At 40.1% G+C, this 14,567-nt stretch overlaps 1 protein-coding gene across 9 annotated transcripts in view; it reads right to left on the minus strand.

The window, feature by feature from the left end:
* Positions 1–10,539: 10,539 nt before the first annotated feature.
* Positions 10,540–14,567, minus strand: part of atp11a (ATPase phospholipid transporting 11A) — a 41,628-nt gene continuing 37,600 nt past the window's right edge. For 3 of the 9 annotated variants that reach the window (XM_034217367.1, XM_034217365.1, XM_034217368.1), the window contains one exon: positions 13,638–13,748. Coding sequence is in view for 2 of the 9 variants with exons in the window: in XM_034217360.1 (XP_034073251.1) it covers positions 13,485–13,748 (264 nt within the window). In the remaining 7 variants the exon portion in view is untranslated. Of the gene's footprint in view, positions 13,749–14,567 lie in introns of all 9 variants that reach the window. The other 6 variants (XM_034217360.1, XM_034217361.1, XM_034217362.1 and 3 more) reach the window with 5 other exon arrangements.

Here is a 14,567-nt window from a genome sequence, read left to right on the forward strand (position 1 = left end):
CACACACACACACACACACACACACACACACACACACACACACACACACACACATACCTGTCGAGCTCCTGCAGCTCTTTACCTGCCGCTGGGATCGGCTCCAACAACTGTCAATTATCCGAAAGCCAATCCCACAAGCGATTGACAAGCCAGTAGAGCCAGGGATCGAGTTCAGTCTCTTGGGGATCTGTGTGTGTGTGTGTGTGTGTGTGTGTGTGTGTGTGTGTGTGTGTGTGTGTGTGTGTGTGTGTGTGTGTGTGTGTGTGTGTGTGGAATCAACCAGCGACACTACTAAGCTCTGACTTCAAGCAGCTCAGGTTGACGAGAAGTTGATGGGCTGATAAAACCTTCAAGTGTGTGTGTGTGTGTGTGTGTGTGTGTGTGTGTGTGTGTGTGTGTGTGTGTGTGTGTGTGTGTGATATAGGCCTTGTTGTCTGAAGACCATGGGAACACATGGACACCGCTAATCCTTTAACTACCATCGAGAGAAACCACATAAAACACACACACAAGAAGTCTGTAAGCCTTCATTTAGCGTCTGTTACTCGGTAAAGCCATGGGAATAGCTCTAAGACTTCCGGCATCAACAACATTTTCCTCAAAAAGACTAAAAACAGAACCATGAGCGAATGAAGTTAAATGATAACGTCCTAAAAGCAACAGCAACCACTGAAGAAGTATGGAGATGGTACAGTATGCTACAAAAAGTCTTTGTTTGTGGTGATTTCTGTAGCATTCAAAACAAATTCAGAAAAGGTCTAACTGAAACTGAAGTAGCCTCAATATAAGTCCAGTACATACTGTAACCACGTTTTGTTACAGTTGCAGAGGAGGATGTTATTATGTTTAACCTGGGACATGGATCAATTACAACAAAGCAGAGAAACGCCTGACTACAGTGTCAATAACAACCACGTAAAGATCGGACCACGTCCAAAAACACAAGGAATATAAATGCTATTATTCAGCCGAAAGTCCTTTTACAAACTTCAACATTTCAATTACATTTGCATTGCGGATGAGAACAACGTTAACCTGAGGAAAGATTCAAGGATCTTAACCTCATCTCACAACTCAGGTGTGTGTGAAGGGCGTGGGGCCGTATCAATGTCCTGCATTTACCCTTGTAATTATTCACCTTTATTGTGTCCGTAACAAAGGCCTATCAATCCGAACCTGAGGCTATATGTGTGTGTGTGTGTGTGTGTGTGTGTGTGTGTGTGTGGTGTGTGTGTGTGTGTGTGTGTGTGTGTGTGTGTGTGTGTGTGTGTGTGTGTGTGTGTGTGTGTGTGTGTGTGTGTGTGTGTGTGTGTGTGTGTGTGTGTGTGGTCTAGCATTACTATACTTGTGGGGATCTAAATCTGTTTACAGTCACGTGTGGGGACTCGCCTCCCTTATGGGGACAAATTGGAGGTCCCCATAAGGGGAATCATTAATTTTAGGGTGAAGACTTGGTTAGGTTGTAGTCAATGTAATGTCCCCTGATGTCAGATCTACTTCATATAGTAAACAAATCTCTTCACTCAGGTATTTTTCCACAGGCCCTGAAAACTGCAGTCATTAAACCGCTCTTAAAAAAGAATAATCTAGATGCTTCAGTAATGAACAATTACAGGCCCATATCAAACCTGCCGTTTCTAGGTAAAATCATTGAAAAAGTTGTTTTTCAACGGTTGAGTAATTTCTTGCATTTAAATAACTGTTTCGATGTGTTCCAGTCAGGCTTTCGTCCAAACCACAGCACTGAGACTGCTCTTGTAAAGGTCTTTAATGACATCCACTTAAACACAGACAGTGGCAGAACTTCAGTGTTAGTATTATTAGATCTCAGTGCTGCGTTTGACACTGTTGACCACAGCATATTACTAGACCGACTGGAAAACTGGGTGGGACTTTCGGAAACAGTTCTGAATTGGTTTGAATCCTACTTAAAGGACAGAAACAACTTTGTTTCTATAGGTAAATACACATCTGAGTTGACAAATATGACATGTGGGGTTCCTCAAGGCTCCATCTTGGGGCCTCTTCTCTTTAACATCTACATGCTACCACTGGCTCAGATAATGAAGAACAACAAAATAAGTTACCATAGCTATGCAGATGACACACATTTACGTAACAATTTCACCAGGAGACTATGCTCCAATTCAAACACTGAGTAAGTGCATTGAACAATCAATGACTGGATGTGTCAGAACTTTCTCCAATTAAACAAAGATAAAACTGAGGTAATGGTTTTTGGAGCCAAGTCAGAAGGTATAAAAGTTAGCGCTGAGCTTCAGTGTGCAATGTTCAAAACAACAGATAAAGCCAGAAATCTAGGTGTAGTCATGGACTCTGACCTGAGTTTCAACAGTCACATTAAAACAGTTACTAAATCAGCCTACTATCACCTAAAGAATATATCTAGGATTAAAAGACTAATGTCACAGCAGGATTTGGAAAAACTTGTCCATGCTTTTATCTTCAGTAGACTGGACTACTGCAATGGTGTCTTCACAGGTCTCACTAAAAAATCTATTAGAAAGCTGCAGCTAATTCAGAACGCCGCTGCTCGAGTCCTCACTAACACTAAGAAAGTGGATCACTCCTGTTCTGAAGTCTTTACACTGGCTTCCTGTGTGTCAAAGAATATATTTCAAAATACTGATGCTGGTTTATAAAGCACTGAATGGTTTAGGCCCCAAAATACATTTCTGACCTCCTGCTAAATGATGAACCATCCAGATCTCTCAGGTCTTCAGGGACTGGTCAGCTTTCTGTCCCCAGAGTCAGAACTAAACATGGAGAAGCAGCGTTCAGTTATTATGCTCCAAATATCTGGAACAAACTCCCAGAAACCTGCAGGTCCGCTGCAACTCTGACTACTTTTAAATCCAGGCTGAAGACTTTTCTTTTTGTCGCTGCTTTTAATTGAACTATTTATATCTTAGACTGCACTGTAACTTTTATCCATGTATTTTTTGTTTTAATGTTTATTTTATTAGCTTTTCTTTTTAATGACTGATTTTAAATGCCATTTTCTTAATGTCTTTCATTTTTTGTAAAGCACTTTGAATTGCCTTGTGTTGAAAAGTGCTATATAAATAAACTTGCCTTGCCTTGCCTTGAAGTGATGTATACATGGTATGTGTGTGTGTGTGTGTGTGTGTGTGTGTGTGTGTGTGTGTGTGTGTGTGTTTCTGACGCAAAACCTGAATGAAAGCAGAATTAAAGAAGCATCTTTTAACTCCTATCAGATGAATTTCAGGAGTTTATTAAACCACAAACAAGAAACATGCTTGTCTCTGCTCCCTTGCTCAAAACTAGCTTGTGTGCATCTCCTTGGAGTTGAAAGTTTACTGAGTTGTGACAACATGTCTCGGGTATAATAACCCTGCAAGTTTAACTACTTCACAGAACATTATATATATGTTATAACCTTGAGCATCAGTGAACAATAACACCAGATAAAGAGGAGACAATGTTGGAGTATATGGAAACACATGAAATGCTTCAAGTAAACATATTTATTGCCAAGTGGTCAAGAAGTTTTACAATAACAAAGTGGATGGAACCCATTACCTCTACATATCAACCTTTTGTTGAAACTCCACAATCCTTGAAAACTCCCAGAGGTTATAAAACGTCATCAAGTACCACAGATCCAATCCCAGACACGGCCTATTGTCGACAGCATCGCTCTCAGAAGCATCCAAGGTTGGAGCAGAAGAAAACACAGAGCTGTGGAGAGGCAGCGAGACGAGAAGGAGAGGACATGAGGAAGAAAGAAAGACGAGGATGAATGCTAACACAATTAATACAGTTTTCCAAGGCTGCTCAGATTGGATCAATTCAGCAACGACTGAGGACTGTGAAGAGAGGTGAACATGTTCGATGGTGTGTGTGTGTGCGTGTGTGTGTGTGTGTGTGTGTGTGTGTGTGTGTGTGTGTGTGTGTGTGTGTGTGTGTGTGTGTGTGTGTGTGTGTGTGTGTGAGAGAGTGTAGGAGTTTGAATTCAGTCAGTGAGCTCTTTGTTTTCAAGTGAACTCGGTTAAATGGAAGTACGAGGAACACAATGAATCCTCGGTCCAACCGTATTGTTCTCACACAAGGTTAGCTACTGTAACACTAACACATTACCTAAGGCAGCAGACAGACAGATATGAAGATCCTCTTTTCTCCCGCTGAGCATATTTGCTTACTTTCTATCTCCTGCACTGTATTATTTTTCACATCTGATATAGGCTTAGACTGTCGGGGGGGGGACCTTACTTCTTCCTTCTCTCTGTCTGTACCTGTGTACTCTCATGTTCCGATTAACCCAGTTTCCCCAAATGTCTTTCTTTTTGGTGTCTATATACGCCGGGATCCGGAGACATGGATGATCCTGTTGCTGTGGTCCTGAGTCCTGGATCGCGAGCCCTGGATCTTGAGTCGTGGCTGTGGTCCTGGATCATAAGTCCTGGATGGATATCCTTGTGGATTCATCTTCCTATTAAGACACACATGCATTTCCAAACATTTGGACTACCTATGTTGCAAATGTATTATCTTTTCAATTTACACACGGCATCTATTGCACATCTGTCCGTCCTGGGAGAGGGATCCCTCCTCTGTTGCTCTCCCTGAGGTTTCTCCCATGTTCCCTTTAAACTGTGGGGTTTTTCCTTTTCTGGAAGTTTTTCCTTGTACGATGTGAGGGTCTAAGGACAGAGGGTCTAAGGACAGAGGGTCTAAGGACAGAGGGTCTAAGGACAGAGGGTCTAAGGACAGAGGGTCTAAGGACAGAGGGTGTCGTATTGTCATACTGATATTCTGTACAAACTGTGAAGTCCACTGAGACAAATGTAACATTTGTCATATTGGGCTATATAAATAAACATTGATTGATTGATTGATTGATTGATTATGTGTTGCCTCAACCTGTATTACACACAGGCCATTTGATTCGATGGGCATTTCTCACACTCATCTCACATGTAATAGACTAAATGATGAATCAGTTCATTCAAACCTTAACAGGCAGATGAATACACATCATGGATGAACAAGGACGAGCCACCTGAAGAACAGCATAGGTGCTTCTGGCTCTTCAGGAGTTTTCTGTTCAGGACACTACATATAGTTTCCTGAGAGCTGGACCCACTGGAGCTGCCATGAAGTGTCCAGCCTGCACATCCAGATGCAGAAGATGCATCATGCTGACAGGAAACTGCTTTATGTTTGGAGACAATGCTGAAACTCTAGTGCCCTTTCGGTTATGATCTAGTGACATACAGGACACTATATTTTGACTTCAACACTCTATTATATATATATTGTGTTCTTTGTCATATCTAAAGGGGAGGTTTTCTTTTTGAAGAGATTTTGTAAAGTGACATTGAGAGAGACCAATCAGAAAGAGACTCATCCCTTTCATTTATTCTGTGTGTGGGCGTGCGTGGGTGTGTGTGTGTGTGTGTGTCTGGGTGCACAATATACATTTTTCTAAACCAGTATGATTCAGACAGAGCTCCTCTTGAATTCATTGGAATTGCTTTCTTCTTTCTCTGGTTGACCTGGCCTAATTATCCATGTAATGATATAACCCTGGGGGGAAAGGGGATCTCCCTCTGTGTGACACACACACACACACACACACACACACACACACACCACACACACACACACACACACACACACACACACACACACACACACACACACACACCACACACACACCACACAACACACACACACACACACACACACACACACACACACACACACACACACACACACACACACACACACACACACACACACACACACACACAACACACACACACACACACACACACACACACACACCCACACACACACACACACACACAACACACACACACACCACACACACACACACACACACACACACACACACACACACACACAGCCTCCTCGTTCCCATAGAATACCAAAAAGCCCCTTGCTGAAAGAAGCGAAGACAGGGAATGAATTTCACTCGCTAATTAGACCGGACCCTGCCTCTTATTCACAACCTGGCCATGAGAACAGAATATTATAGAAAAGAAAAAGGTACAGTGTGTCCAAAAATCCTGACAACATGACAACGGGCACTTTAGGAAGTAAGATCACAAGTGTTTTCTCTTTAGTCTCTGCAGCTCTCTTGTCAAATATTTTTTTAATGCTGTTTTACATTTAGAAAAACCATCAGGGAAAGCATTTCACACAAACTGAATGATGTTTTTCTGTGTCTGCAGTTTGTGTGAAATTGAGGAAAAGACACTGTGACAGGAGAAGCATTCTGGCTCATTGTCAAATGGTGAAACATCTGAACACATTTAAATGACAGTGAAGCGGAAACACAGCAACACAAATGTTCTTAACTGGGTTTTCTAGAGATGCAGAGCTTCAGGTGAAATTCAACAACTGGATTTAACTGGTGAATTAAAATATTATCCAAGCATGTGGAAACAACTTATTTGAACCCTCTGCCGACAAATCACCAAGGTCTTAGGTGTGTACAGGCATAAGACTGTATAAACGGTATGAGTTTTAACCAGCACAGGTCATTGGCTACTGAGGATATGAACAAAGAGAGACAATTGGAAATAAGAAAGATTAACATGGCTGATAAGTATTTGCTTCTTTATGACCTGCACGAATAACATTAGTGATACTGATGCATCAACTTTAAAGCAGTTGATTTAAACTATAATTTCCCTTGTATAACTGCATACTAGTACACACGTTGTAATCTGTGTTTGCTCTAATTTTTGGCAACTGTTAGTATTTGCAGATATTAATGAGTAGAGGTTTCATCAGAAAAAGGAAGAGTCAGAGGAGACAGTTTCTAGTTTAAAAACAAACACAAAATATAATTCAGTGTCTAAATCACTGCTTATGAAAACATGCTAATGAGTTTATCTCTAACAGCGCTGTTTGGAAGAACAGCAGGAAAACGTCAGCTCTCTGCCACAGGCACTTGGCCTCCACTCAGCAGAGAGAAGAGGATACACATTAATCAGATTACTTTGTTTCTGCACTTGTAAGAGGAGACTGTCAGCAGTGGGATGCGAGACACCAACAACAAACCTCTGTTTAGGGACGGCTGAGGCCCCTTTAAAGCTCTGGGGCCGCTCTGGGGCCGTTCTGGGGCCACAACGGGGCCACAACGGGACCAAAAACGTACCTACCCCACCTTTAAGTAATAAAAAGACAAAGAAAGTGTATTTGACTCACATTAGAAGTCGGTTCTCCTTTATTCATGGGGATGTCCAGCTGCTTTGACGTCATTTTGTTCTTGACTGATGTCTTGCTCCTCTCTGACGGTCCTGTTGTTTCAGAATCAGAAGCAGAATGGGTTTTATTACCAAGGAATCTGAGGAAGTTTCTTTGGTGTAAATGCCACGTACAAAGACGCAGAAGAAGAATACGGTGTGTTTGTATAAAAAAGAAGGAGCAACAAATAGTACTATTATAAAAGATATCTTAAAAACTCTTATAAAGACTATTGTAAAAATAAATAAAGACAATATTTACACAAATGTGTCAGAAACTGAGTACAGTTAAATAGCTGTGAAGGTTTAAAAGTGTGGAGCAGATAAAAGATAAGATAGGACTTTAATATTATGGAAATTATAAGATACAATAAACACAGCAGTAAAATAATAAAAATAAGAATTATAAGAATTAGACTGTATACTAACAAATTAAACAACGACAGGAAACATAGACGGTCAAATAATGAATGTAAAAAGCTGTGCAGTGACAAGCAGCGTGTTAATAATGTAAAGTGGAAAATGTGCAAGTTAATATTGCACATTGTTATTAATACTGCACATGGTAGAAAGTAGAAAGTGTTTGTTATGATGATAATGCTATTTATATTGCACATAGTAGGAAAGACCTCCTGTGGCGTTCTGCGGTGGTCTCTGTCAAAGGGTTGTGCAGGATTTAAAGCATTAAAATACAAATATATTGTTCGCATATACAACATTCATATGTTTGTTTACAGAAGTATTTTTCCTCTTTAACCGTCATTAGCACGTTAGCTTCCAGCGTTACCTAGCTGACTTAACTGTACCTGAAAGCTAACAGCTGTTTCATTTAAATACCGTTGTTATGTTATTTACAGCATAGAAAGAGTGGGAAAGTCTAGGTAATGTACTTCTTACTTTGTTTTCCAGCGACGGTGCTGATCGCAGTGTGGTGTTGGTCTTACAGGGGAGCCTCTGATTGAGATGTTTTTTACTCAAACTAATCAAGGGCTGATGAGAAACACCTGGCACACTTTCCTCAGGTGCGCGTCATTAAGGCTGCAATACTCTATCTGACCACATCTACTATATAAAGACCAGGGGGGCGCTGTTTCACCCATTTTCACTCAGCATGTTAAGACGATATTGAAAATACATTAACAATAACATAAAATAAACATGAACTGTAAATAGGCCTATATATATCAAATGTATATTAATTCATATGATAGAATACAGCATTTTAAATATACAGAATAAGTTATAATACCCTATATTAGAGCAACCTACTATAAAATAATAAACCTAGGATACACATTGTAGAAGTGTTTTTACACAACAAAAAAAGGTTTGCATTATTGTTATTAGTTTCATTATCATAAATTAAATACACAGATCTGGGAACTAAATGGTACAGCATATACTGTTATATGTTAGATTTCTACAGTGTTGCATAAGATAACATATGTCTAGTATTTACAGTCGTACAGCTATGAAATCATCTGATCCATCACATTAGATAGAGAATTGAGCAGTGGCCTTGAGCAGACAATGTGTGTGCACACAGTGTAATGTTCATACTCCAGGTGACGCCTACAGCTCTTAAGCTTTCAGCTAACTAGAAGTCTTTAAGGCTCAGATTGTCTTGTATTGAGTTGAATTTGATTCTATTGTGTGTCAAGACAATGATGACAGTGACAATGAAGAGTGCTGGAGGGCAGATGGAGTAAAGTTTCTGCACAATTTCCCTCATTTAGAGAAGATAGAGGTGGAGAGAAGAAGACAAGGCCGATATATTGGCTCTAAAACATAGCATATTCAAATATATCTTACATTTTTACAAGATTGTGTCACTAAACACTATCAAATACAGTCAGAACTACCTGTGCATATATCCTAGATATATCACCCTTTAAAAGCCGGACCATGATAATGAGACAGTCCTTTGTACGGACAAAAGAGAAGCTCACAAAACCAAGAACAACAATGTGAACTGAGTCATAAACAATTGGCAAATAACAGCAATTTCACAGCTAATTCGTAGATTTCACGTGTGGACGCCTCCATCACCTCCCTCCGTTTAATGCTGTGAAAAGAGACACACGCTGACATTACAGACAAGTACAGTGTGTGTGTGTGTGTGTGTGTGTGTGTGTGTGTGTGTGTATGTGTGTGTGTGTGGGTCTTAGGTCTAACGATTTAAGTCTAGTCTGAGTGTAAGACCTACTGCTGGGAAAACACACACACTCTGTTGTTACTACAGGTGTCACTATAATTGCAGGTGAGATTTGATTGGTAATGAGATGCAATGCCATTATATAATAAAACAGCTCAGATGAAATCATGTATATATTACCTAAAAAACAGATTTTTGCACCTTCATTTTTTCTTCCACCTTCATCTCGCAACGGAAGACGATGTTGGGCGTTTAAAGGATTACTTTTGAATCTTGTATTTCTAGGAGTCACCTGTTGCTTATTGCAGGGTTAGATAAGTCTGAACATGATGGAAAATGAACTGATATGTATTTGGTGTCTTTGATTTGTTTGCCAGTCCCATTTCTGTCCCCATAGGGTTTTATAAAGTCTTCCATGTGTTGAGTAGTTCATATGATTGGGAGTTTGAATTCATCCTACATATCTGCTTACAGCCCTCACAAATATCTTAACAAAAAGAGGTTGTTAAGTACTTGGTTACACCTTGAATTTCACCTCCCACCTCTCTAGATTCTATGCTAAGTTAATATGGTTAAATTAAAGGTAAATACATTGCATATTTATAGTCTAAGTTTTTAGTGGCATTTGATGAAACAGCAGGTAAAACATTAAGACTCAGGTCGTTCTGCTCTTGCTTTGAAAAATGGTTCAATGAGTCATTGCAATTAAGCTACAGAAAACAGGTTTGGGAGGTAAAATAGGTCACTTTTAAAACATTTCTTCTGCTTTCCCAGATTTCACCTCTGACAGTGTTGCCCTAGATATTTCTGCATCCTTGTCAGACACACTTTCAGGTCTCACGGCTGCCAGCGAGGAGGAGGAGGAGACGAGGAGATCAGCGCTGACGAGAAGTGAAAAGGATGAAGAAAATCCAATCGATCCAGAAACCTCCATCATAATCTTGTTGACGTCCTCAGATGGTGCAGACAGCAGCCCTGGAGCCACTTTAGAGAACACATTCAATCCCAAAACTGCTTTTTGTATTTATTTAAAAAGGCCTCAGAAAGGTGCAACACATTTGAAATACTCTACTGCATCCCTGTGGCTGATGCATGAAGTGCAGAAGGAAAGAAATCACATTATTTCAGGTTTTTATTCTTCCACTTCTGGCTTTTATTTCCAAGCAAATGTACAGTTGATTGCCATTGAAAGCTACAGAAAGGTTGGCAAAAAATCCACAAGTAAATCTTGATATGACTCTGTTAAAAACTGTATATAAAAAGACCCCAAAACTGTACATCAATGAACACAACTACATGTATATTATATATACTGTATCTGAGCATACAGTGCTTTATAGATATTGATGGTTATGAGAAATATAATACATCGTAAAAGAGGAAATAACATTCTGTTCGAAGGCTGTCAGTTCAGGTCTAGTTGAAAGAGTTAGGACAAGAGCGATCTGTACATGAAATCCATAATCATGGCTTTTTTTCTACAGCAAAGTGTCAATCATCAGATAGATTCAGTGCGGGTGTATCTGAGCTACATACATCTCCAGTGTTGTTTGGTTGTTCCAATACTCCTCTAAATAAATAGGACACACATCAAATACTGTACTCAGGATGTAAAAAAACATAATCTCTAACATATATACAAATTGCATTTAAGTAAATGTGGGTATAGTTGTCATTCATTCATTTATTCATTTGGATTCAACAGTTTTTAACAACTATTGGAGATACAGGAAGTACCTGACTATCTCTTGGGAAGATTACGTGTGTTTTTGTATTTGGTTAAAAGGGACAAATTAGATATGCAAATTAGGTCACATTTATCAAATAATCTGACAGTGAACTAAACCATTTGAATGACTGTTTTACATAAATATCGATGTTTGTAGTACTCAGAGAGGCTAAATTGAAAGGAAACATGTCGACCAAATGTCAGTTTGTAACATTAATATCTTTCCAGTGTGTGACCACCACTTTTAACGAGGTACAGGGGAATTTTAAACATTACACATAATAGAAAACAACAAAAAGAACCTCTCAGAGACAGGTGCCCTCCTGGATATGTATAAAACATTTGGAATAAAAACCATAAAAAACAGATATTTTGGTGCAAGAAGTACTGAACATTCACCATGTATCTCTTGTGTTACTTCAGTGCTGCGTTTGTTCTGAATAAGTCGTATTGGACAGTAACCTCTGTAAATCTGTGTTTACATTCAGCTTTTTCCCTCACTTATCCATTCTCGCAGTCATGCATCCACACGCCTGTCATCAGCGGTGATTTTGTACGCCCGATCGCTTATGAATCCTAAATTAACCTTAATGCCAGCTAAGACAGTTCAGCAGAGACAGAGAAACTACCACAAGGCACCTACAGTAAAGCAGCTAAAGGTATCTGGAGCAGCGACAAGGCTTTGGTTCGTATTATTCCAATAAAGAAAGCATGATTTCTACACTGTCTCACATTGATAGATGCATGGACGGATGGTGGAGAGGAGGATGATGATCAGACGGATGGAGGCGGCGCTCACAGAGGTAGGAAAACTTCCACTTCAGCGTCACTTCACCTCAGGGAGAATGAGAAAGACTGGAAGAGAGACAGCTACAAAGACAGGCAGGAAAGTGTGAGACAGATCTGAAAAGGCCTTTTTTAAGATGGATATTAGACTTTAACACCATCATAAGGCCTTTAGGAGCATCAACACTGAGCTATTTCATGCTGTAAACTGAGAATACTTAATGAATGGGTCTGATGTCTCACTTTAAACAGAGTTGTTTCCAGGCTTCATGCTAAGCTTAGCTTACCGTCTCCTATCAACAAATGGCTGCCTGGCAAATCAGCGAATCTCAGAAAAACTGCATTTCAATTTAAGGCATCAAGTATTTTAGGGCACTTGATAAAATCCTTTTGTTCGTGTTGTTTTTATCTCAACAAGGACACGCACATTTGATCCTTTTTAAAAGGTGCTTTAACACAAGTTAAATAGCTCTCAAATCTTGACCACTGACATGGACCCCAAATGTGCTTCTAAAGGATATCGTCTTTGGTAAAAGGTCATGTGGTATTTACAAAGTGACATTAAGGCATTTAAAGCAGCGGGGGAAGCTAACATACAGTATAGCCATTTCTACTATTTTCTAAGCCATTAGAACAACTTAGATCAGTCTCTGTATATAGCATATTACGTACATGAAGAAGGTCTACAGGTAAAGTGCTTTAAAGACAATAAGACAATAGGGGATTCTGCAGAGATTAATGCAACACACACTAAAACACTGCTAGCTATCTTTCTAGCACACACACCTGATCCACAAATGAATCTAGTCTACCTACAGGTGAAAGCTCAAGTGTTGGATGTGCAGCTAAAGTAGGTCTTATTTCCAAAAATAAGGATGAATTAGAAAAATAAAACACACTCAGATCCATATATCCAACACCTGGGCTTTACCGCCCCACTATACTCTTTCTTACAAGGTTGTAGAGAGTCCTAGGGAGTGTTTCGGGATAACATGTTTGCACACAGGCAACACCAGTTAGTCCTGAAAAGAGGCAGAGATGGTGGGAGTGAAGAAAAAGAAAAGGTTTGGTCAGAGAAAGCTCAAGCCAGCTTCAGCAGCAGCACAATCACAATTATTTTTAAAAAGTCATATCAATCCTTTAAACGAAGTACACTTCAGCTGCCAGCTAGCAAAGGCAGGCAGACTTAAAGGGCCAGTGCACATATTTCCAGTGACGTAAGAAATGTGTGTGTTGTGACATCGATACGCTGAGCCCTTTGCAAAATGTGGCGGCAAGCGAGTCCTTTAGGGGCCGTCCCATAATGCTTTGCTGCATACTTGGCTGAGCATTTGTGAAGGTCACTTTCATTGTAATCCCTTACAGATGGACTACAGATACCTGCGGTTAGCATCACAGCCAGGCATTTGACTCCAGTCACATAAATAAGTTAGTTAGTTACTTTTGGGTAACTCCAGTGGACCGATTTATTAAACTACTCCTTTGTTCAGTTCCACAAATAGATGCAATTGTATCTGATATGAGAGAATAAGAATAGTGAGACGCAAATAAATTAGACTGAGGTCTCTGGCCCCGCCCCCCCGCTGTAGGCGTGCTTCGAGTGGCCATCGGCGAATCGGAGTAGAGGGGTGAAGGTGCTGTAGTCTGGATGTTTCTGCCAGCGTGTGAACATGGTTTTCTTTCTAAAGGGTTCAGACCTTCGAGGGTTCCTCTGGTTGCCCGAGCCTCGCCGGTGGCCGCCTGCCTTGGACGGAGCGTGGAGAGACGCCAGGGGGGTGAACTCTGACAGGTGGCCCTCGTAGAGTTTGTCAGCGCTCTGTGGGAGAGTAAAGAGGGAGGAAGAGGAAGCAGAGAGAAGTTAAAAACAGAGACGAATACATGTGCTAAAAGGAGGAGACATTGTTATCCCAGCTGGCCAAATGTTTAACTGAAGATGCATTTGAGCACTTCTAGTTTGTCATTCATTCAAATACCTGAGTTTACATGAATTATTACCTGTATATCTTAGGTGATATAGTATCCAACTTTGTCATGCTCTTACATACTGATGAAGAACAGTAGCATTCTGTTGTTGCTATTATTCTTATGGGTGTCTCATAATCTCAAAAAGCCAAAACCACATTTATTTTAACTCTAGCAGATATTTTGGAAGAAGGATAATAAACTTAATCTAAGAAGGAGATAATGGCTGCAGGGCTTTTATCTACAGCAACAACCAAAACACACAACACCCTTTCATCTCTCAGTAACCTGATCCTGGAAACTGAGTCAGAATACAATTCAATTATTTACATAATTCAATAAATAAAGTATTGCATTGGCTTTAATCTAATCGGCCAGCTGTGACAATAACATCCTGTGCATGCTGCTTACACACGCCATGCAACCCCGGCAAATGAAGTACAAGAATATGTAAATGTATATATAAAAACACCATCAAAAAAACATGCAAATAGAAACATAACTTATAATAAACATGCATGAATGGGCAAGGATAAAAAGTGTCACTAGAGAGCGCCAGAGCTCCATGTGAAGACCCAACAGGATGCAAAGGTTTTATACAATACCTGAGAACCTCACACACACACACTCACAATACACCCCTGTGTTAGTCAGGTAAAACACACATCTGACA

This window comes from Gymnodraco acuticeps, unplaced genomic scaffold, assembly GCF_902827175.1.
Source record: "Gymnodraco acuticeps unplaced genomic scaffold, fGymAcu1.1, whole genome shotgun sequence".
Lineage (NCBI taxonomy): Eukaryota > Metazoa > Chordata > Actinopteri > Perciformes > Bathydraconidae > Gymnodraco > Gymnodraco acuticeps.